Raw genomic sequence first — 26,566 nt, 5'->3', positions numbered from 1 at the left:
CTGATAAGTGATTAAGCCTGCAATGAGGTACACAAATTTCCCACAAATATTAATATGGTTTGGAATACATATTCCAGAACCCCAGATCAGAAAAATGTGGAACAGTTCAGAAAATGCATAAAACAAAAAAAAAAAAACTGTTTATTTTGACTTTTATTTGATTGCAGACAGTATGAACCCAGTACATTTGATCTGCTCAACTTCATTTAAATTATTAATATATTTTATTTTTTAATATTAATGTTTATTAATATACATCCATTTTAGCCCTGCAACACATTTAAAAATAGTGGGTGGGAAAAGCATTTACCACTTTGTATTGTTTCCATTACTTCCCACAACACTTTTAATCATTTAGGCACCTATGGAGTCAAATTGGGGTCTTTAATGCTGACGAGAAAATAAAACTGTCACAAAAAAAATCTCCACGAATTGCAAAAAAAATCTAATTTTGCAAACAAAGAAGAGAACATAAGTTACCTTTTTTCAATTGTAATATTTTTTTTAGAATTAATCTTTTGCAAAAACACTTTTTCTTTGCGTTTTGCACTTTGCGTTCCTTTTTTCTCTTTGCAATACTTTCCCTCCTTTGCGTTCCTCCGTTTTGTTTGCGAGTCTATTTTGACCCCTTTTTGACGTGGGGGCGTGGGGAGAGGAGAGGGGCGTGGCTATGGAGGAACGCGTCATCAGCTGGAGCCTCTGCTCAGCCTAGACGCTAACCAGGCTGAACAACAGCTATTTAACAGTTATAATTCATAAGTTAATTCTAATCATTTATTTTACATATACCTAACTACTGAATTATATAATATTGTTGTTTTCAGTTAAATTAAGCAAAACGCTGAATTTTAGCTTCTTTTTTATCCAGCGTTCTTGCTGCAGTTACACGCGGCCGCCTGTAGATGGTGGATTTTAACAGTGAAAAACGCCATTAAAACACAACGCTGCAAAAACGATCTAAATAAAAAGGAAAAACACAGAACGTTTAATTTGTACCACGGCCGGGAAACTTACTATTTTCTTGATGGAACCATATACTCTGTAAACACTCAGAATTAAAAAGGTAAAACACAAAAAGACTTCCAAGTTTATTTAAACTTCAATGTAATATAGATAAAATAAAATAATAAAACAGAACATAAAAAGAATATTAATGTTCAATTTCCAGTGTGATTATACAAAATATCAAAAGTAATATTTGCTCTTTAGTGTGAGGTACTGTATCTTACATCTGACATTTAAATGTTTTCCTGTTTTCTATTATTATTTTAATAATTAATATATTTTTGCTTTTAGGATAACTTCATATGGGCACACTGCACATGTGTGTCTAACCTTATCTCACAGTCTCCTCTTTTTTATTTTTCTGTCATGTGTTTGTGTGTATCTGTATAAAAGTTCCTGGAACAGACTAATTTCCACAGGGAGATTAATACATTATTTTTTATGCTATGTTCGGTTTTATTATCTTATTTTATCTATATTATTTTGAAGTCCAAATTAAACGTTCTGTGTTTTCCTTTTTATTTAGATTGTTTTTGCAGCGTTGTGTTTTAATGGCGTTTTTCACTGTTAAAATCCACCATCTACAGGCGGCTAAAATTCAGCGTTTTTATTTAACTGAAAACAACAATATTATATAATTCAGTAGTTAGGTATATGTAAAATAAATGATTAGTTATTGAATTAACTTATGAATTATAACTGTTAAATAGCTGTTGTTCAGCCTGGTTAGGGTCTAGGCTGAGCAGAGGCTCCAGCTGATGACGTTCCTCCATAGCCACGCCCCTCTCCTCTCCCCACGCCCCCACGTCAAAAAGGGGTCAAAATAGACTCGCAAACAAAACGGAGGAACGCAAAGGAGGGAAAGTATTGCAAAGAGAAAAAAGGAACGCAAAGTGCAAAACGCAAAGAAAAAGTGTTTTTGCAAAAGATTAATTCTAAAAAAAATATTACAATTGAAAAAAAGGTAACTTATGTTCTCTTCTTTGTTTGCAAAATTAGATTTTTTTTGCAATTCGTGGACATTTTTTTCGTGACAGTTTCATTTTCTTGTCAGCATTAAAGACCCCAATTTGACTCCATAGGCACCAAGAATACTAAGTGATAAAGTGTTTCAGACTGCAAAAATATCTTAGTAAGGTGTCTCTATTGTCTCTATTGGAGGCAGATCAGGACTACAGTCCAGCCAGTCCAGTACCCGTACTGTCTTCTTTCACAGCATGCCTATATAATATGTGCAATTGGCACACCCATACCATGAGAGAACCTTTTAGACTGGTTGTCTTTGGTCTGGAGCACACAGTGTTAATTTTCACCAAAAAGATATGTAATACTGATCACTCTGTCAACAAAACACTGTGCTTCCGTGTGATGTGAGTCCAGTAGAGAAATGGACGCTGCTTCTGTTGTGTACAGTAAAGTTGTAAGTGGTAGCAGAGACTCTGCGGTTTGTGGAGGCTGCTTTTGCATCAAATCATGACCATGACATGATGTGTTTCAAATAATTTTAATTTAGTATTTCACCTTATTAATAGCCTTAAATTTAATCTGTCCCACCATTTTTGGAACGTTTTGCATGGCTGAAATGCAGGAATGGGTGCATATTAAAAAGGGAAATAAAGCTGAGCAGATAAAACATAAAATATCTTAAGCACACTGTCTGCAATTAGTTAGTCAAATGAAATTTGAGAAACATTGCTTATTTTTTATTGGCACAATCAATTTTGAATTTTGGGTTATATTATTCAGAATGATGAGAGGGCTACTTACAAAAACTAAAACCAAAATATTATTTGGCTCACACAAAGGCTGAGTTTTCTTACCCAGGGTGGTTTAATCTTTACACTTTCACATAATTCCAATAGTACGGTATTATATTGTCTTCACCCTTATAATTTATAGATACAGGGCGCACTTAGGCCACACCCACACAACGTTCCCCTCAGTTTGAATAGATGTGAATGAGAAATTCCTCCTCACTGTGTCTTTAAACAGCTTATCTTAAAGTATACACAACAGTTCTATAGATATTAAGATATGTACTAAAAATAAATATGATTGGCCTTCCTTTGCATTACCCAGTTTTTCCCAAATTGTGGAAAAATCCTGCCATGGAGTGGCCAGCCCTCACTATTTGTGACTCTTAATGTACCACTACCCCAAGAAGACACCAGGCAGGATAGGCTATTTAACATTAGCTAACACTGTCATCAAAATTTTAAAATCTAGTGTATTATACTACATATTATTAACACTATTGTTACCCATTACACCCTTGTTCTGTATTAGTCTAAATTAATATTATATATTAATCGACTAATTTTACAAAAGGGGTGAAATGCTTTAAGCATTACAGCTTATTTAAGCTACTGTAGCCAGTGAACTCTACAATCTACTATACAATAATTTCCAGTGATTTTGGGGCTAGTTTAAATTTCTCCTGACAATTTTAGTTTGTCTAGTATAGATCCCTTGGTACCCCTTTTGTTTATTTAGGCTATGAATATTCAATATTATTTCAGACTGATGCAGATAATGGCAATAGTAGTTCTAATAATATATTATAGTGGAGCTACACTTCAGCATTTGAAACAGGAGTGTTAATAAGATGCAGTGTTTTGTTATAGATGTAAGCTAAGGTTGAAAATGTTAGACTGTCAACCTCTTTGAGGGAATGGTACATTATGAGTCACAGTAAGTGACAACTCTTCGCTTTGTGCTGTAATTCCTCCACAAAACATTATAACAGAAAATGAAATTCAGTGGAGTACAGTCATATCTAGTTTAAGTATATATCTTTTAGCGCTGCACAATATTGGAAAAACATTTCTTTTTTTGACAATATATATTGCAATATTAAACAATGCAGGGCCCATGACATCACCAGCCCCAGCCCCACCCCCACCCGTGCGAATGTCAGAACTGATCAAGAGCCGAATCAGCACTGAGCACTCAAACCCCGAAAAACAGCAAAACAACACTAATCCGCCCTTCAATCAGGCATTTAAAAGGCTTTTTAAATGATAAATAAGAACATTAAAAGTGTGAATTCAGTTGTAACTGGAAATATCTGCAGAAAACTGTGCTGGACTGAGGTGCACAGCTTTCTACATATGCGTTTGCAAGCACGTGCCCAACCATGTGGTTGGAGACCATGCGGTTACCTCTTTACTCCTGCCCCTCCCTCTTGCGCTCCCTCTCTCCCTCACACTTCTCAGGCAGCAGCAGTAATGATGTAATGAAGTAATGTAATATATATATTTTTTGTGTTTATAATCTTTATTCAGAACTTTATACCCCTCTAGCCCACACCTGGCATTGAAGGGTTGCAATATCTTTGTTTATTAATCTGCCCTAGGAAGTTATATTCTGTTGGCATTACTTCTCTACGGGGACTAAACAAGCTGCATGTGTACATTTGCACATCTGTGTCAGCAATAGGTGAATGTAGTAGAGGTGGCCCAAACATTTGAATTATTTCTGTTTTTTTCTTTAAAATCTGTTTTGTTAGATTTTTTTGTTCACAACTAAGGGTTGTTAGTAAGAATTTCTAGCATAGTAGCCAAAATCATTTGTTTGTTGGATTTTGTGTTAAAATGTTAATTTTCATTAAAGACCTGTTGAACGGTCACTTCTAACAGCCTTTTTTTTCTCAATTAGATGGAAAAAAATGTTTCATATAACATTTGTGTTTATGTGAAAAAGCTGTTATAAAAACCCTTCTTTTTCAAATCCCTTGTACTACATACACGCACATAAGTAAACTCAATTGAGAGTCAACTGACACGCAGTTGACAGTCTATGTTTGAATTGCACTAATTGTTGCTAGGTGGTGCAAAACATATAATAGAGATGTCATGTTACACTAAGGTGCCAGTAGATAAATCTTTGCTAGATGTAGTTGAGAATTTACTTTTTATGTTGTTGACATGCAGTTAACACGTTGAGATGCAGATCACATTTACCTGATTATCTATATGATATAATGTGATGCCACTATTGACAATGGAACCTGATGTTCATGGAAAAGTTCAGTGACATGTTTTTGATAGTTGGTTTACACTCACTTTAGTGTCAAAAATGGACCATCCAAGTAAAGAGAAGGCCAGTGCCAGAGGATCTGAGGGAGCGAGAGAGAGAGTAAGGATGAAGGATCTCAGAAAGGTAAGGAGGGGCAAGGCCACAAAGGGCTTTAAAAGTTAATAGAAGAAGTTTGTATTTAATAAGTATACTGGTATCCAGTAAAGCTGATGGAGAATGGGGGTGATGTGTGCAGAGGTCTTAGTATAAATGAGGACCCTGGCTGCTAAATTCTGTATGTATTGGAGCCTGTTAAGCAATTTAAGAGGGAAACCATAGAAACGTGAGTTGACAGTCAATGTGACAGAATATGAAAGCATTAACTAGCATTTTAGCATTAGTAGTGTTAAGCAGGGGGCAGAGGCGGTCAATGTTCCTAAGGTGGAAGAAGGCAGCCTTGGTGATTGACTAGATCTGGGGCTTGAATGAGAGTGATGAATTAAGAAAAAAAAATCCTAGGTTATTAACAACCTGCAGTGATTTAATAGGCTCACCATAAACAATTAGGTTAAGGGCAGCATAAGTGCGGACCAGAGCTTTTGGGCCAACTAAGAGGACTTCAGGACTTCAGAGTCATTAGTAGTCTCAGAGAAGCGTTCTGCAAGTGCTGAGCTCCTCTCGCACTCCTTAGATTAATAGACAACATGAAGTGTTTTTTTTAACTGAAAACTTCTCTTTCAGTCAGAAATGACTTTTAGACCTAAACATATGACAGTTAAAAAAGCACAAATATCTTGTTTTCAACATTTCTTATGTTCTTGGGTTCATTTGTGTGTTAAATGTAATAAAGGCTGTTTTTGGATGTTTCAGGCTGCGCAAAGCATTTTTTGCATAGTGCTGAGCTCCTCTCTCACTCCTTAGATTAATAAACAACATTTTTTCTTTCATTTAGAAAAGAATTTTCAAGACTTTAAATAAATAACAGTTAAAAAGCACTTGTTTTCAAAGTATATTTGCATGTTGAATGTGGTAAAGGCTGTTTTTTGTGTGAGGAGTGCTGGGGGGTTCAGTTAAATCTCTGTGGTGTTGTGTGAAGAGTGATGGGTGGGTTTAGTGCATTCTTTGTGTGAGTGTGAGGAGTAGTTTTGGAGTTTCAGTTCAGTATCTGTGTGCTGAGTGTGTCTAGAGTGATGGGTGGGCTCAGGACAGTCTTTGTGTGAGTGTAAGGAGTGGTGGGGGTTTTTACCTCAGTCTCTATGCTGAGTGTGTGTAGAGTGATGGGTGGGCTCAGTAAAGTCTTTCTGTAACTGTGAGGAATGGTGGGTGGGTGGGAGTCAGTTGAATCTCTGTGTGCTGGGTGTGTGTAGAGTGAGAGTGATGGCTGGGCTCAATACAGTATGTGTGTGAGTGTGAGGAGTGTTGTGGGGGGTTTGGTTCAGTCTCTGTGTGTGTAGAGTGATAGGTGGGTTAAGTACAGTGTTTGTGTGAGTGTAAGGAGTGGTGTGGGGAGATCAAATCAGTACCTGTGCCCTAAGTGTTTGTAGAGTGATGGCTGGGCTTAATATAGTCATTGTGTGAGTGTTAGGAGTGGTGGTGGTGGTGGTGGGGGGGTTCGGTTCAGTCTTCGTGTGCTGAATGTGTGTAAAGTGATGGGTGGTCTCAGTACAGTCGTTGTATGAGGGTGAGGAGTGGGGAGGGGTTCTGCTTAGTCTTTGTGTGCTGAGTGTGTAAATGGATAGGTGGGCTCAGTACAGTTGTTGTATGAGGGTGAGGAGTGGGGAGGGGTTCTGCTTAGTCTTTGTGTGCTGAGTGTGTAAAGTGATAGGTGGGCTCAGCACAGTCGTTGTATGAGGGTGAGGAGTGGGGAGGGGTTCTGCTTAGTCTTTGTGTGCTGAGTGTGTGTAAAGTGATAGGTGGGCTCAGTACAGTCACTGTTTGGTTGTGAGGAGTGGTGGGGGGTTGAGTTCAGTCTCTGTTGTGATGGACATTTATTTACTAGTGTCAGGTGATTTTAGTTTAGTCTCATAAAGAGGGTATTTTATTCCTTAATTATGTATGTAATTGTGACTGGAGATACATTACAAGCTGCAGAGATTAGAATGTGTGTATGTGGCTCACATGGGCATGTGGGACATGTGACCACACGAACACATCCCTCGGGCATCATGGAACCTTTGGATCCATTTTTACTTGCCAATAACCACTCTTCAAGTCAAAGGTACTAAATACTGCTGCTTCACAAAGTGACTCAAGGATATCATGAATTTGAGGCATAGGGAAAGCATGCAAATGTGTTTTTGCATTGATGATTCTATAATCTATACAGAGTCCTGTACCTCCATCCTTTTTTGGTACCAGGATTATAGGGGCTGCCCAGGGTGATGTGAAAGGTCGAATGATCCAGCATGGCTTCAATCTCCACTTCAAAAAAATTGTTGTTTTGCAATAGGATTTTTTACACACAGGTACTTCATCAGTTGTGAGAATTTGATGTTGTGTCACAGTGGTATGTCCTAACTGGTCTGTACATACCGTGGGCCAGGAAAAACGAAGACGCTTGCATGTTGAACCAGTGTCTGGATGACATTGGCTGTTTCCTCAGTTACTTTCACTTGTTAAGCAATGTATAGGTTGACAGATGCTTCTTGACTGAACCGAAATGGGAGGTCCCATCTTTGGAAGACACCGTGTAACATTCATGATGAAAGTCCAAAGCAACACCCGAGCTCATGAGGAAGTCAAGACCTAAAATCAATGGAAAAGACAGATCTTGTTCACGCATGACAAATAATGTTAGTGGCAGCTTTTGGTCATGAAATGTGCATTGTCATTCAACCTTCCCCAATGCAGAATGTACCTGACCATTAGCAAGTCTGAAAGTCTGTCCTCTGCTTGGCATCCAGGCTTCATCTCTAGAGCTCAACTTGGTCCACAATGTTTTTTGTATTAGAGAATATTTGCATTATAGCAGTAGAATGACTTTGCATTTTCCCCACTGAAGGTTCTCTTCTTTTGGGCATCAGTATTTTGCTGATTCCAGTATGATTTCGTTGCCATCAAGTCTCTCTCCACTAGAGTACCTGTTCTCACTAGTTCATCTACAGTTGGGACAGTACCTCTAAGCAGGCTTGCTAGCCTTGGATTACAATTCCTTAATATGGCCTGTAGAATCTCTTTCTCGGTCATGTTTGGTCTCCATCTTAAACATAGCGCTCGATACTGGAAAGCAAATGTACGTATGTGTTCTTTTGGACCTTGTTTTCTTTACCTTCCCCTATCCGATTCTCATCCTCTACCTCATAGTCTTCTGGTAGGAAAGAGTGTAGGAATGCTGCCCTAAATTGTCTTCAAATTCTGATGGTTTTCTTTTCAGCTAGCCACCAGTCCTTAGCAGTTCCTTTTAAAACTGACCTGAGCTAATGTTGCTAAGATCTCAGCATCAGTGAGAGGTGTATTGTAGAGAGGTACTGCTAGGAACTCCTCACAGCCTTCTATAAAAGTGTATGGGTCTTCACTTTCATCACTTCCAAATCCGGGAAAGTCGAGCTTGATGGGCCCTTTGTAATGGGAAGTTGTACAAGCTTCTAAATATATAGCAGACATATTAACAAAGGGGGTGGATGTAACAGGAGTTTTTAAGTGCAAAAGACTTTAACTGAGCATAACGTCAAATACTGATTGCCCCAGGTCCTGTATTCGGTTTTCTAGTTGTTGTTTCACTTGTCCACATTCTCTTTCTATATGATATGAGAGTCTATCTTCAATCTTCTTATCTATTGCCATTTGTTTTCCTTGCCATTCACCCACTTGGTCCTTGAAGTCACTCAGTTTTTGCAACGTTAGCTTCCAGTTGAGAGACTCTTTCTTCCAGCTTCTTTAGTCTTTCCAAAACCTCACTTTCCATAGGTTCTGGAAGCGGTGGTGGTGGCAACGGGATGTCAGGGTCAGGATCACCTTCACAATTATGGCTTCCCTCTTCTTCTTCAGATTGTATGTAGAGCTGGCTGAGGGTGGTTATGAGATCTTGCGATGGCTCTCTGCGTGTAACAAAAGGTCCAGCTGTAAAATCTGTATCTAGTGTTGCATCTGTTCCAGATCCAGTTTGTGCTGCATCCATGTCCAAACCACTACCAATAGGAATACAAAATCTAAAAAATACCAGTTAACATAACAGGCCCCCTAACAGCTCTAAAAAAATTATAAATAGCTGTGAATAGCAGCAATAAACCTTCTTTCTCTTTGGTAATTTTGGGTCCCTGTTCAGGCGCCACTGTAATGGTCTTTATTAAAATGAGACACTGTTAAATGTAAGGGAGGGAAACCCACTAGAAATAGAAAGAGAATCTGAGATTGCACACAAAACTGTGTATTGTAGCCAACAGTGAATGATATATTTACAAATTGTAAGGGAAAATAAAAAAAAAACAGCAGCAACAAAGCACATTTACAGACCCGTATTGGTCACCCAGTAGAATTTCCCATAGAGTTCAATAAGCACAGTCCTTGCAGAATGTTTCCAGGTACAAAGCTTTAACATGGATGGAGCTCACCAATAGTCCTCTGCTTGCATCTTGGTCAAAATACTTTAGTCCACCCAGTTATTTTCAGGAATGATAACAGAATCCACAGGAAAAGCTCTTCTTTAAGTCCATGATACACCAGAAAGCTTTGGCAACACATAAATCCCCTTCTGTGTAAAACATCAACATATAATCCAGAAAACATCATATGTACAAAATCTAAATCACTTCAATGTACTGTACAACACAAAACCACGTTTATAAAACTGTTCTGTACTTACATTGTGCAAGAAATCCTAAGATATCAAACAATAGTTTCCCGCCACCTTTTAAATCCCTTCTTCTCTCATACACCTCAGCCAAACAGAAGCTATTACTGCCATCTAGTGTCAGAAAATGAAAGTGACACTAGTGTGATACAGTGTGAGGAGTGGTGGAGGGGTTTCAGTTAAATCTCTGTGTGCTGAGTGTGTGTAGAGTGATGGCTGGGTTTAGAACATTCTTTGTGTGAGTGTGAGCAGTGGTGAGAGGGTTTAGTTCAGTCTCTGCGTGCTAATTTTGTGTAGAGTGATGGGTGGATTAGTGGATTAAGTACAGTCTTTGTGTGAGTGTGAGGAGTGCTGGGGGGTTCAGTCCTTGTGTGAGAAGTGGTGGGGGGATTTTAGTTTAGTCTCTGTGTGCTGAGTGTGCGTAGAGTGATGGCTGGGCTCAGTACAGTTTTTTTGTGAGTGTGAGGAGCGGTGGGGGGGGGGGGGGTGTTTCATTTCAGTTTCTGTTCACTCTGTTTGGAGGTGTGGTGAAGAGGAGGGGTTCAATGCTGGTGGCTTTAACAATACGGCTTTACAGTAAATATTATGATTACAATATGAATTTCATGCAGATAATTGTATGACTACAAATTCTCAATAGCTCAAGCTTAGCTAGGTTGCATGGAGAGCGTCCGTGCCCCAACATCCCATAGGGTGGGTTCAATTCAAATTCATTCATTGAACTGAAAGAAATTCTGAAGTTCAGAATTTTGCACAGCCCCTGCTAGGCAGTGGAAAACCTGGACGGAATATGTGCGCCACATATGCAAATGCAAGCCCTCCTGAACTTTGGAAAAAAGATGGTTAAAATGGCATCCATGTGAGCAATCTGCGGCGATGTTTTATCTGCCTGAAGTCACCCAAAACTAAACTTGACGCTGACCTTGCTCCTCCAGTCAATTTAAAACAGTTTGGAGAGTTGCTCCTGTGATTAGGTCCCAATGATTTTTACTGAACAAGGAAATCTGCTTTTAGCAACAGCAAGTTGGAATTCAATAAAGGAAATTCTTAAGCACTGCGGTGTCATTCGCTCACAGCTGATTTATTTGACTTCAGTTAACATTTTTTGTGTTAGTTTCCTTTCGATTAACTTTTTCAATTAACTTTCCTTTGGCGTTCCCTTATTCTTTTTGTAGCACTTGTAGTTGCTGTTTACAGTGCATCATTGTCATCAGAGAACTTCTTTTGTGAGTGTTGTCGCAGATGAGAGTTTTCAACACAGTTCTGAGCTCAGAAACATGGATTCTAGTGCTGATCCAGGTTAGTGGAGAGAGTATAGTGTGAATTCGGCATGAATGTTGCTTTTAGTCCTAGAAGTTGGCATTGGAATATTGTGGTTGGGTATCCAGACGGAGGGATGGAGGGTTGTCTATGCTCATGTTCAGCAGTCAGAGCTGACGTGAAGATGTTCATTTACAAACATGGCAGACAATGTGTGAATGTCTTTTGGGTTTAAAGGGGGCTAGCGTACCTGCTAACTCTAATCTGAGTAATGGGATTGGATGTCTGTCCCACTGCCACATTCCATCGAGGCTGACAGAGACAAAAGGTCCTCCAGGAGATTAATAAGTCGTACTCACAGGCTGAGCCTTAGGCCTGCTGAGAAGCTGCTGAGAGCTATGGTGTGGTCCAGAGGGAGGAGGCAAACCAGTTAGTTAGCTTAGCTGTTTGGGTGCTGTGAACCCTGAGCTAAGCCACAAATAACAACCAATCATATATTTAAATATATTTATAATTATTACAAGTCTTTATTTAGGATGTATTAGTTAAATTATCAACTATAGGTTGATATATATATATATATGTATATATATATATATATATATATATAGTTAGAGCGGATTAGTTTAGTTGGGTAATTAAGATAAGGCTATTTTTTTTTGCATTTCCTAATTAACTGTATTATTTATTTAGCGCGACTGCAGATTTTATTTTGTGTGCAGATTTAAAGGTAAGTATATTTAGATGATCAATTTACTATTATAATTTGGCTCTATTTAGGTTAAGTATTGTTAATTAACTTATTTTTTCCTTTTTCTAGGTTTTCAGGATCCCTTTGTACAAAGAAGAAAATAAAATGTGTAACAACAGTTCTTGTGATTTCAAAAATAAATAAATAAAATAAAATACAATAAAATTCTGTTCAACTTCCCTTTTTCAAAATATCAATACACAATATCAATTAACAGAACACCTTAACTTAAAAAGAAACCGTATGAAAATGAACGCTTTTAAACCAATACACAAAACAATTAACCAAAAAAATGAGCTCTTTGGTTCAGTCTATTTGGAATAGTTCAGAATGTTCTTAGATAAAATGTTGATCTTAAATGTTCAGAGGCAAGAGAAAAAATATAAGAAAAGTTGGAAAAATTAGGTTCCTTTCTCTCTTTAAAAAAAATAAACAGAGTTCCTTTTTTCTCTCCGATCAAAAAAAAAATATCAAAAATGTTCCGTCTAACTTTGTTCAATCCAAAAACTCAATTTGATCCAGGTCCTACCGTACAGGAGGAACAGGCTCAGTTTCTATCTTTCACAGGCACATCCTTGGGTTGGCTCGCCATCTGATGTCTGGTTCGCTCACACTCAGTTGAAACATGAACAGCAACAGAACTGAATTTCAGGGAAGAGAAAAAACCTGACCAAAACCAGCTTGTTTTTGCTGAAAACAGGGAAATTTGCCACCCTAATCGGGTACTGGACTGTTAAACACCTGTAGAGCTGATTTTTAGAACTTTTTAGTCAGCTTTTTAGCTTAAATCTGTATTTTTGCAAGACAATAGCTTAATCTTGCAGCTCTGACAAAATGTCTCCCCTGCTCTCAGCTCAGGTCTGGGCACTCACTGCCTGTGTTTTTTTTTTTTTTCAAGCTGCAGGGCTGTCTTAAAGAGACAGTGTACCCTTGCTAAGATGCATTAAATGAAATGTTTTTTTACTATTTTAACCATCTTTATCTATTTTATTATTTTAAAGTTCTTAATATGATCTAGTTAGTATTATTAACTTATTAATGACTGTATATTATCAGTATATTAATATTTCATATTTCATATTAATAGTTTTAGAGTTTTTTAGAGTTGGTAATACAACCATATTTTAATGTGGGTTACATCTGGGTCTCTGAGAATAGCAGCAGATTGCTGCAGTCCAATGAAACCCAATGGCATAAAGACTGTATCCAGCTCTGCGAGGGCAAATAAACTTTTAGTCTCTCAACTAAAAGAGGTAAAATGAGGCAGAGCAACCTCTGCGTTCCCCCATTTTAGCAAGGGGGCATGGTGTCATTCATGACTATATTGCTATAGAAGTCACACAATGAGTGGGATTGTCATCCACTCTCTATATGCTGTGGCAGTCATGAGGCATGACATAGAACATAGGATGGTCATAGGATAGAATTTTGATTGGAAACACAAAGAAGTTGTTACCTGAATTTAACTAAGCAAATGATCTGGGGTTGCTGCAGTTTGACAGGTCTAGGTTCAGCAACAGTATGTGCTGAAAGAATGAGGTCAGCTGACTACCTGTATTTACTGAATGACCAGGTAGTTCCATCAATGGATTTTTTTCTTACCTGTTGAACACGGGCATATTCCAAGATGACAATGCCATGATTCATTGAGCTGGAATTGTGAAAAAGTGGTTTAGGGAACAAGAGATCATTTTCACACATGGATTATTCACCACAGAATCCAGATTTTAACCCCACTGAGAATCTTTGGGATGTGCAGGAAAAGGCTTTGCACAGCAGTCAGACTCTACCATCATCAATGCAAGATCTTGGTGAAAACTTTTTTTTTTTTTAGCAGGCAGCATATAACAAGAGGATAAAAAAGTAATGAAACTTTTATCATTCTTTAAAAATGAATGTTACTGTAAAGAATTTCTATACAACACTGCATGTTATTTAGTCATTAATCAAGAACAGATCTAATTTTATAGTGATTTATGTATTTTTTATTAAGTTTATGCCAAAAGGTCAAAACACACAACAAAATAGAGAGAACTGTTGAACATTTACCACCTTGTACATTTATTTTTATTTTTACATGTGCCTCTAGAACTGGTTTATTGTTGGTCAGAAAAGATGTACATCAGGGGTCGGTCAAGTTGACCAATGTTTAAAAAAGAGACATCCTAGGACACCTCATAGCTCACTGTGTTAATGTAGCATTAGCATTACTGAAGTGTCTGTGAGAAATGGCCAATGTGCCACTAATGTGGCAGAGTGGTGATTCTCATACTTTGACTTGCGATGGGATAAGATACCATTGGTGTTGTGGCGTGACTTATTGTGATGCCTGGCATGGGCTGTGCCATGGATACAGCAACTGGTGCCACAGAAACTGCAACAGGTGCCATTGAAACAGGCGGAGCCATGCCCTGTGCAATTGTCTGTGCAAGTGCAGCCGAGAGAGGAGCAATCTCTGGGTTCAGGTGAGGGGGTGGTGCAGTTGGGGGTGCAGCATTAGCTGGAGGGGCTGTTGGGGCCCCCGCTGGTGCAACCAGGTCCTGCTGGGTAACAGGACGAGGCTGGAGACCGGCACTGCTCAGAGTTGTATGCGTCTGGGCAATGCCATGGTTGTAGGAACTCACAGAGCCGACAGGGGGTGCCAGACTCTGCTCAGCTGGAGCTGGCGTGGATGAAAGGGTCATGACTTTAGGCTGGCTGCGGAACTGAGCATTCTGCTCCAGTAGGACTTCATTGGTGGCAATAAGGTTGGAGACCTAAGGAGAGGAGGGAAAAATATGTATAAATGTATGTATAATATAGTGTGTGTGTGTGTAGTGGTATGCAAAAAAGCCATGATTAAAATGAAATGCTAAGTTAAAGATGATGCATTCCTTTTTGTATAACAAAAAAGAAAAAAGAGCCAAAATCAAATGTTCAGCACTTAGCAGCACCCCCTGTGGCAAGCACTTTTCATAGCCAACCGAGAATTCTAATGTAAGGGTGATTTAGATAGGAGAACTTCATAGGTCTTCTACAGCAGGGTTCACTAATATGTGGACCGCGGTCCGGACCCAGACGTTGTCCAATGCGGACCCAAACCTATAAACTCAGATAAATTAAATTTTCACAGTGTTCATTTAAAGCGACATCTTTACGGTATACGAGCTTTGCGGAGCTCTCCTCTGCCAATCAGATCTTTGCAGATGTGGCTACCTCGGCTAGTGAATTTGGACGCATCCGCGAAAAACGCCTTAGATAAGAACAGGCAGAAAAATGAGAACGGGTGGAAAATTAAGACACGCAGAGTGCGACAGAGAGACAGGGAAGGAATGTATACAAAATCTGGCCAAAGAGGCATTTAATTATTATTATTATTATTATTAATATTATTATTATTATTATTATATATACTTTTAAACATAGTTCAAACAACCTCACGGGTCAGATGTTTCATGCTTGTGGGCCACATCTGGCTCACGGCCGCTGATTGCCGTCCCCTGGTATACAAAAGTTATCGCTGAATCATAACACAAGTTGTAAATGACAACGGTCCGGACCTTGGCCTGACGAAATTTTTTCTAACTGGACCATACTGAATTCTTATTAAATACCCCTGTTCTACAGGAAGCTATAGAAGGAATTTCCAGGTGCTTCTTATTAAAGACTGTGGAGAGAGTAGAGATCACAAACCCCCTCCCCCCCCCCAAAAAATTGCAAAATATTTCAGGGTCCCAATGGGCAGGTAGATTTGCCCGTTCGTTGAAAAGTTAACCCCAGCTTTCTGAATAAGTGCCATTTTTACATGTATTACATTTTTACATGTATTATATAAATATTTTTTAAAGATGGGATTAATAAAAAAAATAGCAGTAAGTGGATATATGGATTCACAATCTGCAAAGGAGACTTAATTTTTAATTCCAAATATAGTGTAAATATTATAGACCCACAGCATACTAGGAGCAGTTTTAATAGCGATTAAAAAAAGGTTTTATAGTGGGGGGTTTTCTTGATGGCGCCGGTGTGAGAGGCTGTGTAAGAGCTCATCTCCCAGTCAAATCAGTGTAATTCCTCCGAATAGAAAGAATTCTACACGTGTGTTTGATATTCAGTAAGTAAAATATGGAGGCGGAAAAACAAAGAAGGGTCAGAGGAAAATCAATGCCACAAAGAGAGAAAGAAAAAGGGCTGGGGGATTGTATGATAAAGGAAGCGCAGAAGCCTAGGTTGGATGCTAATTCCAAACACCATATACCGAGACAGTATGGACGCCATCTGTGCCGAAATACAGTATCTACGAGCGGAATTGCGGCTAGAACTGGCTGAATTTAGACAAGGGTTTCGGTCAGACATTAGAAAGGAGTTCAGTGCCTTCAAGGATGACATTAACAAGAAAATGAACAATGCCGCTGAGAAGCTTAATACAACGGCGGCTCAAGTAGAAGAAATGGAAGGTTGTGTTGTTGAACTGGAAGAGGTTAACACGGACATGAGGGAAGCACACCTTGAAGCCCTAGAGAAACAAGTTTCCCTACAAGCCAAGTTGACGGACATTTAAAGCCGTTCAAGGCAGAAAAATGTCCGGATTTATGACATACCGGAGGAAGCAGAGAGTGGCAAAACCGTAGCCTTTGTGGGTAAGATCGTTAGCTAGGAATCACGGAGGAGTTGAACATTCAGCGAGCTCACAGACCGCTGGTACCGAAGCCAGGTGGAGGAGCACAGCCCCCGCCCTTCGTGGTCTGTTAGTCAAAAAACAGGTGCTGCGTGCTGCATTGAGAAAGAGAGAGATCTACTACAAGAGCAAGCGGATTTACTTTGATCACGACCATGTGTCTGAGATTCTGAGCAAAAGGGATTATGAGAATATGGAGACGTACGCAGGGCATTAAAGGTCCGAGGGGTGAATTTTTTTCTGGGAAAGTGGCACTCAAATCTATGAAAATGCAGCAGACACTGTACAAGATATGAGGAAACGAGGATTTGAGCTGGATGCACCTAGTGTGGAGCTAACAAGAGAGTCGGACTTAAACGTTCTACCTGGGAGAAAGCAGGTGGCGATTCTTGAAAAGCTCTTAGCCTTTCAACATGTCTCTCCAGGAGCAAAAGGTTCACCAAACTCTTAAGTAGTAGTAAGTGGAAACGAGAAAAATTATGTCCCTGATGGACAACCAAGTCTATTAGTAAAATACACAGATGTACAAACAATATTGAAGTGTAAAACAATGATAGCACAGTACTGTACCCATCTTATGTTGAAGTATAGAAATGACTGGGACACTAGCAGTTAAAAATAAATGTTTGCTGGAAGGGCCCTCTTCAGAAAAGAGGCTTGGTCTCCCTTCAAAGAAATTAGGCTTTTAGTAAGCCTCAAAAGTGAAAACTCATTTAACATTGTTTTAATTTTTCTTACCATGTTTTTGTTGGAATGTTCATTGTACAAGGTTCAGGAGGCTGTCACAACGCAGACTGGGCCATGCTTTTGCTAAAATGTTTAACTTGGTGGGCTTATGGAACAGCATAAATAATATTTCATTTTGTTAAATGTTAATGGGTTGCACAGTGCAGTTAAAAAAAGTAAGTTATTGCTAAAATAAAGAAAGAAAAAATACAAGTTGTATTCTTGCAAGAAACATGTATCCGATAAAGAACAAGAAAAATTAAGAAAATGGGATACCATAATGTTTTTGTCCCTCTCATAGTTCGGCACGAAAGAGGGGTGTGGCAATTTTAATATCAAACAGGGTGAATTTTGAGTATATTCCTCAATCAAATGATAAGGAAGGGAGGTATATACTGGTTAAAGGGAAATTAAATCACAAAGGAGTGACCTTATTCAACATATAAAATTCTACTGGAATTTTTTTTTAAAGTATTTGATCATATAGCCAACAACATGTATGGTACGTTAATATGTGCAGGGGATATGAACACTCTACTCCAACCAAAACTGGACTCAAATAACTCACAAGCAAAGCCTCTCCCACAGACTAGAATTATAAATAATTTAGTCCAAGAACTGGAAATGATAGACATGTGGAGAATATACAATATACTTTCTATTCAGCGAGGCATAATGTATAGTCAAGGATTGATTCTTTTATGATGTTTGAATCTGACAGACATAAAAGAGTGGACTGTTCAATAGAAGTTCCTGACCTATCAGATCATGCAGGGGTATACTTGACAATGCAATTAAATATTAAACCTAAAAATAATTGATGGTGACTTAATGTAGGCATTCTGAACAAGTATTAGAACAAATTAAACAAGATATAACAAATTATTTAGAACAGAACGATAATAATGAAGTTAATCCCAGTATTCTATGGGATGCTGAAAAAGCAGTAATCCGTGGCAAATTAACATCAATATCTTCACAATTGATTAAAGAGAAACAAAAGAGATATAAGGTGCTTCAAAGTTCTCTACAAGAGTTGGGAATGGCTCATGCCAAGAAAGGTGACACCTACAATACTAAAGGAAATTAAAAAATTGAAACAGAAGCTTAATGAATTGTTTGATAAGTAGATAGAAAAACGAGCTAGGTTTTCCAAACAAAGATACTACGAAGTGAGCCCAAAGGCAACTAAACTTCTGTCATGGAGATTATGAAAACAAAAGGCTATAAACACAGTTAGTGAAGTTAGAAACCCCAACACCAAAATCTTAAGTAGTAAATTGGAACACATTCCAATGATGTTTCAGGGACTAGCAGTATAAAATCCTTTCTTGAATCATTAGATCTTCCAAACATAGGTCTAGCCCAAAATAAAGAATTGAATGCAGAAATTACTGAAATAGAAATGGAGAAAGCTATCTCAAGACTAAAAACAAATAAGGCCCCTGGAAGTGATGGCTTCCCCTCAGAGTGGTACAAGTTATTTAAAGGTCAAATAATGCCTTTACTACTCAGTTGTTTTAAAGACTATAAAATATTATACCACAATTAGTAGACCTAGATCAAACAGGTTCCATACAAAACAGACAGACACAAGATAATATACGAAGAACTTTACATACAATTAGTTATATTCAAAAAGAAAATATTAGCTCAGTTTTGATTAGCTTAGATGCGGAAAAAGCATTCGACTCAGTTAGATGGGATTATATATATTTAATGCTTTTAAGACTGGGTTTTAATGAAATTAACACACAATGTTTTAGATCATTATATACTTCTCCAACTGGCAGAATAAGGGTAAATGGCTATCTAACAAAAACAATTCGGTTAAAAAGAGAAACACGCCAAGGGTGCCCATTGCCCCTGACTTTATTCTTCCGATTTCATGGAACCCTTGGCCCAGGCAGTGAGGGAAAACCCTAAAATACAGGGGATAGTAACTGGAAAAATCTGTCTATATGCAAACGATGTGCTTTTATTCCTGGCAAATCCCAACTCCAGTATTCCAGAACTTTTTTCCCTTTTGGAACAGTTCGGAACTCTATCAGGATATAAATTGAATGTATCCAAAACACAAATACTTGCATACACTTATCAACCTGCAAAAGAAATGAAAGAAAAATATACATTTAAATGGGACAGTCAAATATCTGGGTATAAATTTACCAAAGAAGACTTAAGACTTGTACCAAAGTAATTATGGCCCCATAAATAAAGCAACAATCGGACATTGATAGATGGTCTCTATCACCGCTAGATCTGTCGAATCGAATAGAAGTCATAAAAATAAGTGTTCTCCTACGTCTGTTGCTATTTCTCAAGAACAGTTTAGGGAATGGGACACATGGATATCAAGATTTATATGGAGTGGAAGGAGGCCTAGGATAAGATACAAGACGTTACAGCTTTCCAAAGACAAGGGAGAGAGAGCTCTTTCATGTTTACGAGATTACTAAACAGCAGCACAACTTAGCATGTTGGTGTAACCCAGAGTATGAAGCTAGATGGAAAACTTTTGAAATAACTCAAACATCTACCCCTTTATAGTCATTACTTGGAAACAGTTATTTGGATTGTAATATTACTGATAACCTAAACAGATGGACTAATCTTGCCCTAACAGTCTGGTTTAAAGCGGTCAAGAAATTACAAATAACTGAACAGCTGAAAATTGAGGTGGGCAGGATATGATAAACATTTTAAACCAGCTACAATAGATACAAGATTTAAACAGTGGGTTAAAAAGGGAATAATTGCCTACTGTCCAATGGTTAAAGAAAGGACATTTTTATCATACATGCTTCTGACTATACAATTTGACTTTTATAGATATCTACAATTGAGAGATTATTATAACAAATAACTAAAAGAGATCAGTATTCCAAAGGGGCAGTTTGGCAACAGGAAATGCTTGGTTAGGTTTTTTACACTCCTAAAGAAGAGCCCTGATAGCAAAAGGAAAACAGCAAGGATGGTGCTGGAGGCAATGTGGTACTCAGATGGCTGATCATTTTCACTTTTTTTGGGGATGTCTAGAATTGGCCGGATTTTGGCAGGAGATTGGAAATGCAATAATAGATTTGTTTGGAATTGAGAATCTTTTCAACAACATTTAATAAAACAGAAAAATAGATATAAAATAGGAAAATAACCGAAAATAGAATGAAATAGAGAAATAGTAAGAATTAAAGTAATATAAAAAACCACAAATATTCCAAAGTAAATAAACTGCATCTGGGCGACGAAACCAAACAAAGAAAAAAAAAACAACAACAACAAAGAAACGGAATAAAGCAACAATTTAAGAGCCACTAATGTTACTAATCTCAAAGCAGTAACTTAACAAACATAATATAAAGCTTTACCAGCGCTATTAGACCCAACACCTATAGAACAGAAGGAGCAGCGGCAGCATGACGGTTCCTGTGAAATGATTAAAATGTAATTATTTCACTATAAATAGGTGAAATAATTACCTTTTAATTATTATGAAATAATACCCCGGTAAAACTTCAATACCGCCCAACCCTACCTACGACACTGCAAAATTTGGTGATTCTATGTCAGAAACTGTAAGAGGAGATAGTGATTAAATTTTAATAATAATAAGAAGAAGAACAGTAAGTTGGCTTTTCCACGGCGACTTAATAATCAGAACAATTCAAATAGGGTTCCTAGCACTACGTACTCTGACCCCTAATAAATATAGCCACAAGCGGTAAATTACGGGATACAAACAATACAGGCAAAGAGGCCCCTTAAGTATATGTTCTAGCTGGTTGACTAGTATGATCAGCATGACCAAGCTTATTGACCAGCATGACAAAGCTGGTTGGTCATGCTGGTCAATAATGACAAAGCTGGAAGATCAGCATGGCTGAAAAAACCAAGCTGGATGATCAGCAAAGCTGATTGACCAGCATGACTTTAAAATTATGAATTTAAAATTATAAAAATTATGCAGCAAATGACCACCTTTCACCACATTTCAGTCTATCAGTGAGGCAGAAATATGTCTATCAGTAGATATTTAATGATTGCAGAGAGAAGAAAAGCCTGATTTGGCTCAAAATTGGTAATCAAGATCAGGTGGTCCAGATATATATGTAATGTATGTTTGTGTGTTGATTGGTCAAATGATTCTTGACTTTTAATTATACCACCCCCTATTGGACTACTTGAACGAAATGTTACAGACAACCTCTAGTTTCAGATTTTTTTTGAGCATGTCTTCTTGAGTTATAGATTTTTAAATTATTATTTTTTTTTTTATTTTGTCTGTATGTGTCTATTGGCATGCAAATCTCAATTTTTTTTTATTTGTCATGTCCCAAGGAACAAGGAAAAAAGGGTTTAAAAATTGAACATTTTTGTTTACGCGATTTTTAGGACAATGCGCTATAGCGCCCCCTTGAGGCCGATCAAGCTCATTTTGAGGGAGTACTACCAGATGACCAAGTTTCATGCCTCTAGGTCTTACAGCCCATAGGTGAGTGTTTTATAGAAATGCCACTCATCAACCATGGCAAAATGTTCCTTTTTCAGGCAATTTTTGCAATTTTTTTGAGTACAAAGGAACCCAGCACCTTCTTACAACCAAATTTAGATGCTTTGCATTATTATTTATTTTATCAAATATTACTAAAAATAAATTAAATATTTTGTGCCATGATGATGTTGTGGAAATACCAGTAGAACAGTGTTCTGCCCAACACACCCCACTGACACCCATACAAACTCTGCACCCTGCACTTTACTTTACATTGCATCTATCAGCAATTAATTTGGTTAAGTGGTTGTTGAGAAACAGGTTTTTGGGTTCTATAGCACCACCTATGCTTCATTTGATACGCTGCTTGAATGCCTTCCACAGAATCATGTTCCCAACAAAACTGCTAAATATCATTGGCATACAAGTTAACAGTCCTGATATCTAACCATTTATGTTAACTAACCTCTACTCCAGGAGGACATTTTTGTGCATGGCCATCTTTTTACAAATATTCAAATTTTTATGTAATTTTTGACCAGGGGACTCTGCTGAACATTCTGATACATATATTGTTGGAATATGTGCAAAAACCTACGACTAGTACAAAAATTCGGGTTTTGTGGTTTTGTCAAAGAGGGCAGTGTTGAGCGTGGGCGGAGCTAAAAACACCCAATGACTCATTAATGACTTGCCGGGACAAGATAGTGAAAGAATTTTTACTCCAGCTATTAGGGATGCAACGGTTCTCCACCTTCTCCACACCACCGTAAACTGGTTGTTCTCGGGCCGTTTGAATGAGCGAAATCTGTTTAGAATTATGTTAATTAACACTGAAACACTGAAGGAGCGCAGGCCTATTATTTAATAAAAATGTGTAAGAACAGCTGAACACCGCGCTGCACGTCAAACGCAGACAAGTGGAGAAGCTCCCAGATCTGTTTGATTTGTTACTTAATGTTATAATAGTTTTAATTTTACTTAGTTTTCCCCTTTGTAATTGTTTTTAGAGTGAGTTTGCTAGGTTTTATTAGTTTTTACACATCATATCAGAGATATCAATCTGAGAAACACATAAACAAACTCAAAAACTCACTTTAAAGGTTTCCCCAATTTTCCCCAAAATTATCTGAGTAAGAGAGAGAGAAAGAGAGATTTATCAGTTTATCCTCCGCCTGGGGTGTTCTGGTGTATGAGCTAGATAGATAGATGATAGATAGATACTTTATTTATCCCGAAGGAAATTTAGGCATACTATAACTCATAACAGGTACTGTGTCTCCTGTTTCACTACAGAACATGTGCTTTTATCTCCCTCACGCTCATATTCTAATCCCATTCCGCAGTTTCCTCAGGTTTTTGTCGTTATTTTGCAGTTAGCGCGAACGTTATAATAAGAACTAACACCACCGACCACGAGATGTTGTGCCGAATACGACCCCCAGCAGAATCGGCACAACACCACCCGCTTTAAAACTGCTGGAGTGGAAACAGAGCTTATAAATAAATTAACAAACACAAAAACAAAGTGTATTCTATCAGTAATTTCAATTTGTTTTAGTTAGTTTTATAAACACACAGTACAGTTCCAGTTAATTACCTTTTTTTCTTTTAATTACTGTTTTTATTAGTTTCAATTAATGAAAATGTTTTTTTTTACTTTCAGTTTTCATTATTTTGTTCGTTTTCGTTAATGATAATACTCGGTTACTTGGTAATAATAATAATAATAAGAAGAAGAAGAAGAAGAAGAAGAAGAAGAAGAACAAGAACAAGAAGAAGAAGAAGAAGAAGAAGAAGAAGAAGAAGAAGAAGAAGAAGAAGAAGAAGAAGAAGAAGAAGAAGAAGAAGAAGAAGAAGAAGAAGAAGAAGAAGAAGAAGAATTCTAGCAAAAACAATAGGTTCGTCACCTAATAAGAAAAAAAAAATCAAATCTGGAAAATGGGTTGTTCAAAAGGGAAAGAAGCGTTCTGAAATCGGATCATATCATGTAATCCAATCCTAATTTGTAAATGGATTAAACCTTCAGTTTCTGTTGTTCAAAACTTTTCAGTAGGATTTGGATAATTTTGATCCAAAAAAACAGGATTACCCTGATCCCAACAAGGGGTAGGATTTCAAGGTGGATTTTAGGAAGAAAATGTAGTAAAACTTTAAAATCAACATTTTAAAGTAAAAAAAAATACATTTGTACAATTTAGTGTATATACTTTTATTTTTATTTTGCACTTGACCTGTATAACCGTTACAGTGATAAAGTAGACATAGGCTACCAATTAAGCCTTTCACTATAGTAAAAATAAAATGATCTTGACCCCATGAAATAAATTTCAATAACAAAAAAAATAGAATAATATATATTCATTTTTTCATCTACGTCACTGTCTTTCATCACTGTATATTAATGTCACAGTGCATCATAAACATCACAGAGAAGGACAATACATGCAAGTGTTATGTGGCATGCTCCCTGTGGCTCGACTCGCAAATAGTTAAGGCTCTTCAGAACTCCATTTAAATGCTCAATTGCACATCTTGTTTTGCAATGATTAGTATAGAAGCGTGCCTGCACAGGTATTGTTACTGCAAGAAAAGGAGTCATCAACCCATGTTGGTTCTTCTACCTGTTCTTTACATAGCTGGTAATCCGGATTAGGTAATCCTGAAAACTGTGTATCTGGATCAGGGTGATCCAATTCAATATTGCTTTGAAAAACTGGCTTAAAAGTAAGACAGATCACCTGATCCTGGATAGCAAAAAACAGAATGACCAAATCTGGATCATTTTGATTAAATTTTTTGAACAACTGGCCCTAGGTGCTTGGACCTTTATAATACATATCAGACTTGCTCGAGTGGCTGAAACAACTGTCAGGTACCAAGAGTTTTTAATGAACTAGGAAAATCTTCTTTTAGCTACAGTGCAGGAGTGAGCTGGAATTCACTACAGGAAACGTTGAAGTCTAGCTCATTTGGATCACTTAATCATTTTAAACTTTTTATTTATTTTATTATTTCTTATCATTGTTAACATTTTACTTTACTTTTACTATTATCTTTTTATTTATTTTATATATTTTTTACTTTTTATGTCTCAATTTGTTTTTATGGTATTTTAGAATTTTAGAATTCTGTTTTACATATATATATATATATATATATATATATATATATATATATATATATATATATATATACACTGTGTTCCAAATTATTATGCAAAAAGTGTTTAGGAGTGATAAAGTAAGATTTTTTTTGTTTGTCAGTTAAACTCATTGATGGTGATGTGTGTCAGGGCTCTTTATATCACTGAAAGCAATTGCAGACACCTGTGCTAATAAGTTTGGCAGGCGTGTCCAATTAAAAGCAAGACTACTTAAGAAGGCTGTCCCACATTATTAAGCAGCCTACATTTTAAGCCAAAATGGAAAAGAAAAAGGATGTGTCGGCTGCTGAGAAGCAACAAATTGTGGAGTGTTTTTGTCAAGGCATGACTACAATCAACATTGCCAAGACACTTCATCATGATCATCGCACAATCCAGAAGTATGTAGCTGACTCAGAGCACACACGTGTACGTGCTGATAAGGAAAAATTGAGGACTCTTTCCAACAGGCAATTACAACAGGTTAAAAGAGTAGCTGCAAAAATGCCTTGTCATAGCAGCAGACAGGTTTTTGAAGCTGCTGGTGCCTCCAACATCCCCCGAACAACAAGATGCAGGGTCCTTCAGAGGTTTGCAGCTGTGCATAAGCCATCCTGTCGACCTCCTCTATCCACTGCACACAAGCAGAAACAGCTCCAGTGGGCCAAACAATACATGAAGACTGACTTCAAAACTGTTTTGTTCACCGTTGAGTGCCGTGCAACAATCGATGATCCTGATGGATGGAGTGGTGGATGGCTGGTTGATGGACACCCCATGCAAACAAAGCTACGGAGGAGGTGGAGTAATGTTTTGGGCTGGAATCATGGGGAGAGAGATTGTCGGGCCCTTTAGGATCCCTGAAGGGGTAAAGATGACCTCCATAATGTTTGTGGAGTTTCTCAAACAGCACTTCCTGTCATGGTTCAAGAAGAAGAACCGTGCATTCCACAGCAAGATCATTTTCATGCATGATAATGCACCGTCTCATGCTGCAAAGAACACATCTGCATATCTGGCTGCTATGGGCATAAAAGGGGACAAACTTATGGTGTGGCCCCCATGCTCCCCTGACCACAACCCCATTGAGAACCTCTGGAGCATCATCAAAAGGAGTGTCTAGGATGGCGTGAGGCAGTTCACATGTAAGCAACAGCTCTGGGAGGGTATTCTGTCCTCATGCAAGACAATTGAAGCAGATACCATCCAAAACCTGACAAATTCAATGAACTAGAGAGTTCAGAAGATCCTTTCGAACAAGGGGTCCTATGTGCAAATGTAACATCACCTAGAATAAAGTTTTGACTGGAAAACTGTTTGATTTCAGTTTGTAATAACTTGCTAATGCTTATAATTTCACAAATGACCATTTTTTTGTTCTTCATAAAAATGAAAAGGTTGAAAACTCTGCTGTGCATAATAATTTGGAACATGCATTTTGAGTGCATTTTGAGTGTATTATTTTTTTTTTATTATACTGTTATCATTGGCAGTTTGTTCAAAAATCTTTCAATTGTACTATAATAGTTGATGACTGGAAAATTACAATAACTGCAATTCATATAGGTAATTTTGGAAAATCTGAGAAAATATTATTGGCATAATAATTTGGAACACAGTGTATATATATATATATATATATTTTTTTTTTTAGTTAGTTATTTTTTACTATTTTATTCCTTATTATTTGTAATTTATTATTTAATGTTTTTTATCAATTTGAT

General features: G+C 37.5%; 1 protein-coding gene and 1 long non-coding RNA gene across 3 annotated transcripts in view; both read right to left on the bottom strand.

Moving 5' to 3' along the window:
• LOC125802204 (uncharacterized) overlaps positions 1-26,566 on the bottom strand; it is a 162,184-nt gene that overhangs the window by 3,242 nt on the left and 132,376 nt on the right. The window lies entirely within an intron of this gene.
• The window catches only part of zc3h10 (zinc finger CCCH-type containing 10), a 45,979-nt gene continuing 31,693 nt past the window's right edge, over positions 12,281-26,566 (bottom strand). For both annotated transcript variants that reach the window (XM_007239163.4, XM_022662014.2), the window contains exon 3: positions 12,281-14,578. In XM_007239163.4, coding sequence (XP_007239225.1) covers positions 14,066-14,578 — 513 coding nt within the window. In that variant the 3' untranslated portion in view covers positions 12,281-14,065. The remainder of the gene's footprint in view (positions 14,579-26,566) is intronic.

This window comes from Astyanax mexicanus, chromosome 5 (assembly GCF_023375975.1).
Source record: "Astyanax mexicanus isolate ESR-SI-001 chromosome 5, AstMex3_surface, whole genome shotgun sequence".
Lineage (NCBI taxonomy): Eukaryota > Metazoa > Chordata > Actinopteri > Characiformes > Acestrorhamphidae > Astyanax > Astyanax mexicanus.
This window is presented reverse-complemented; position numbering and strand designations above follow the sequence as displayed.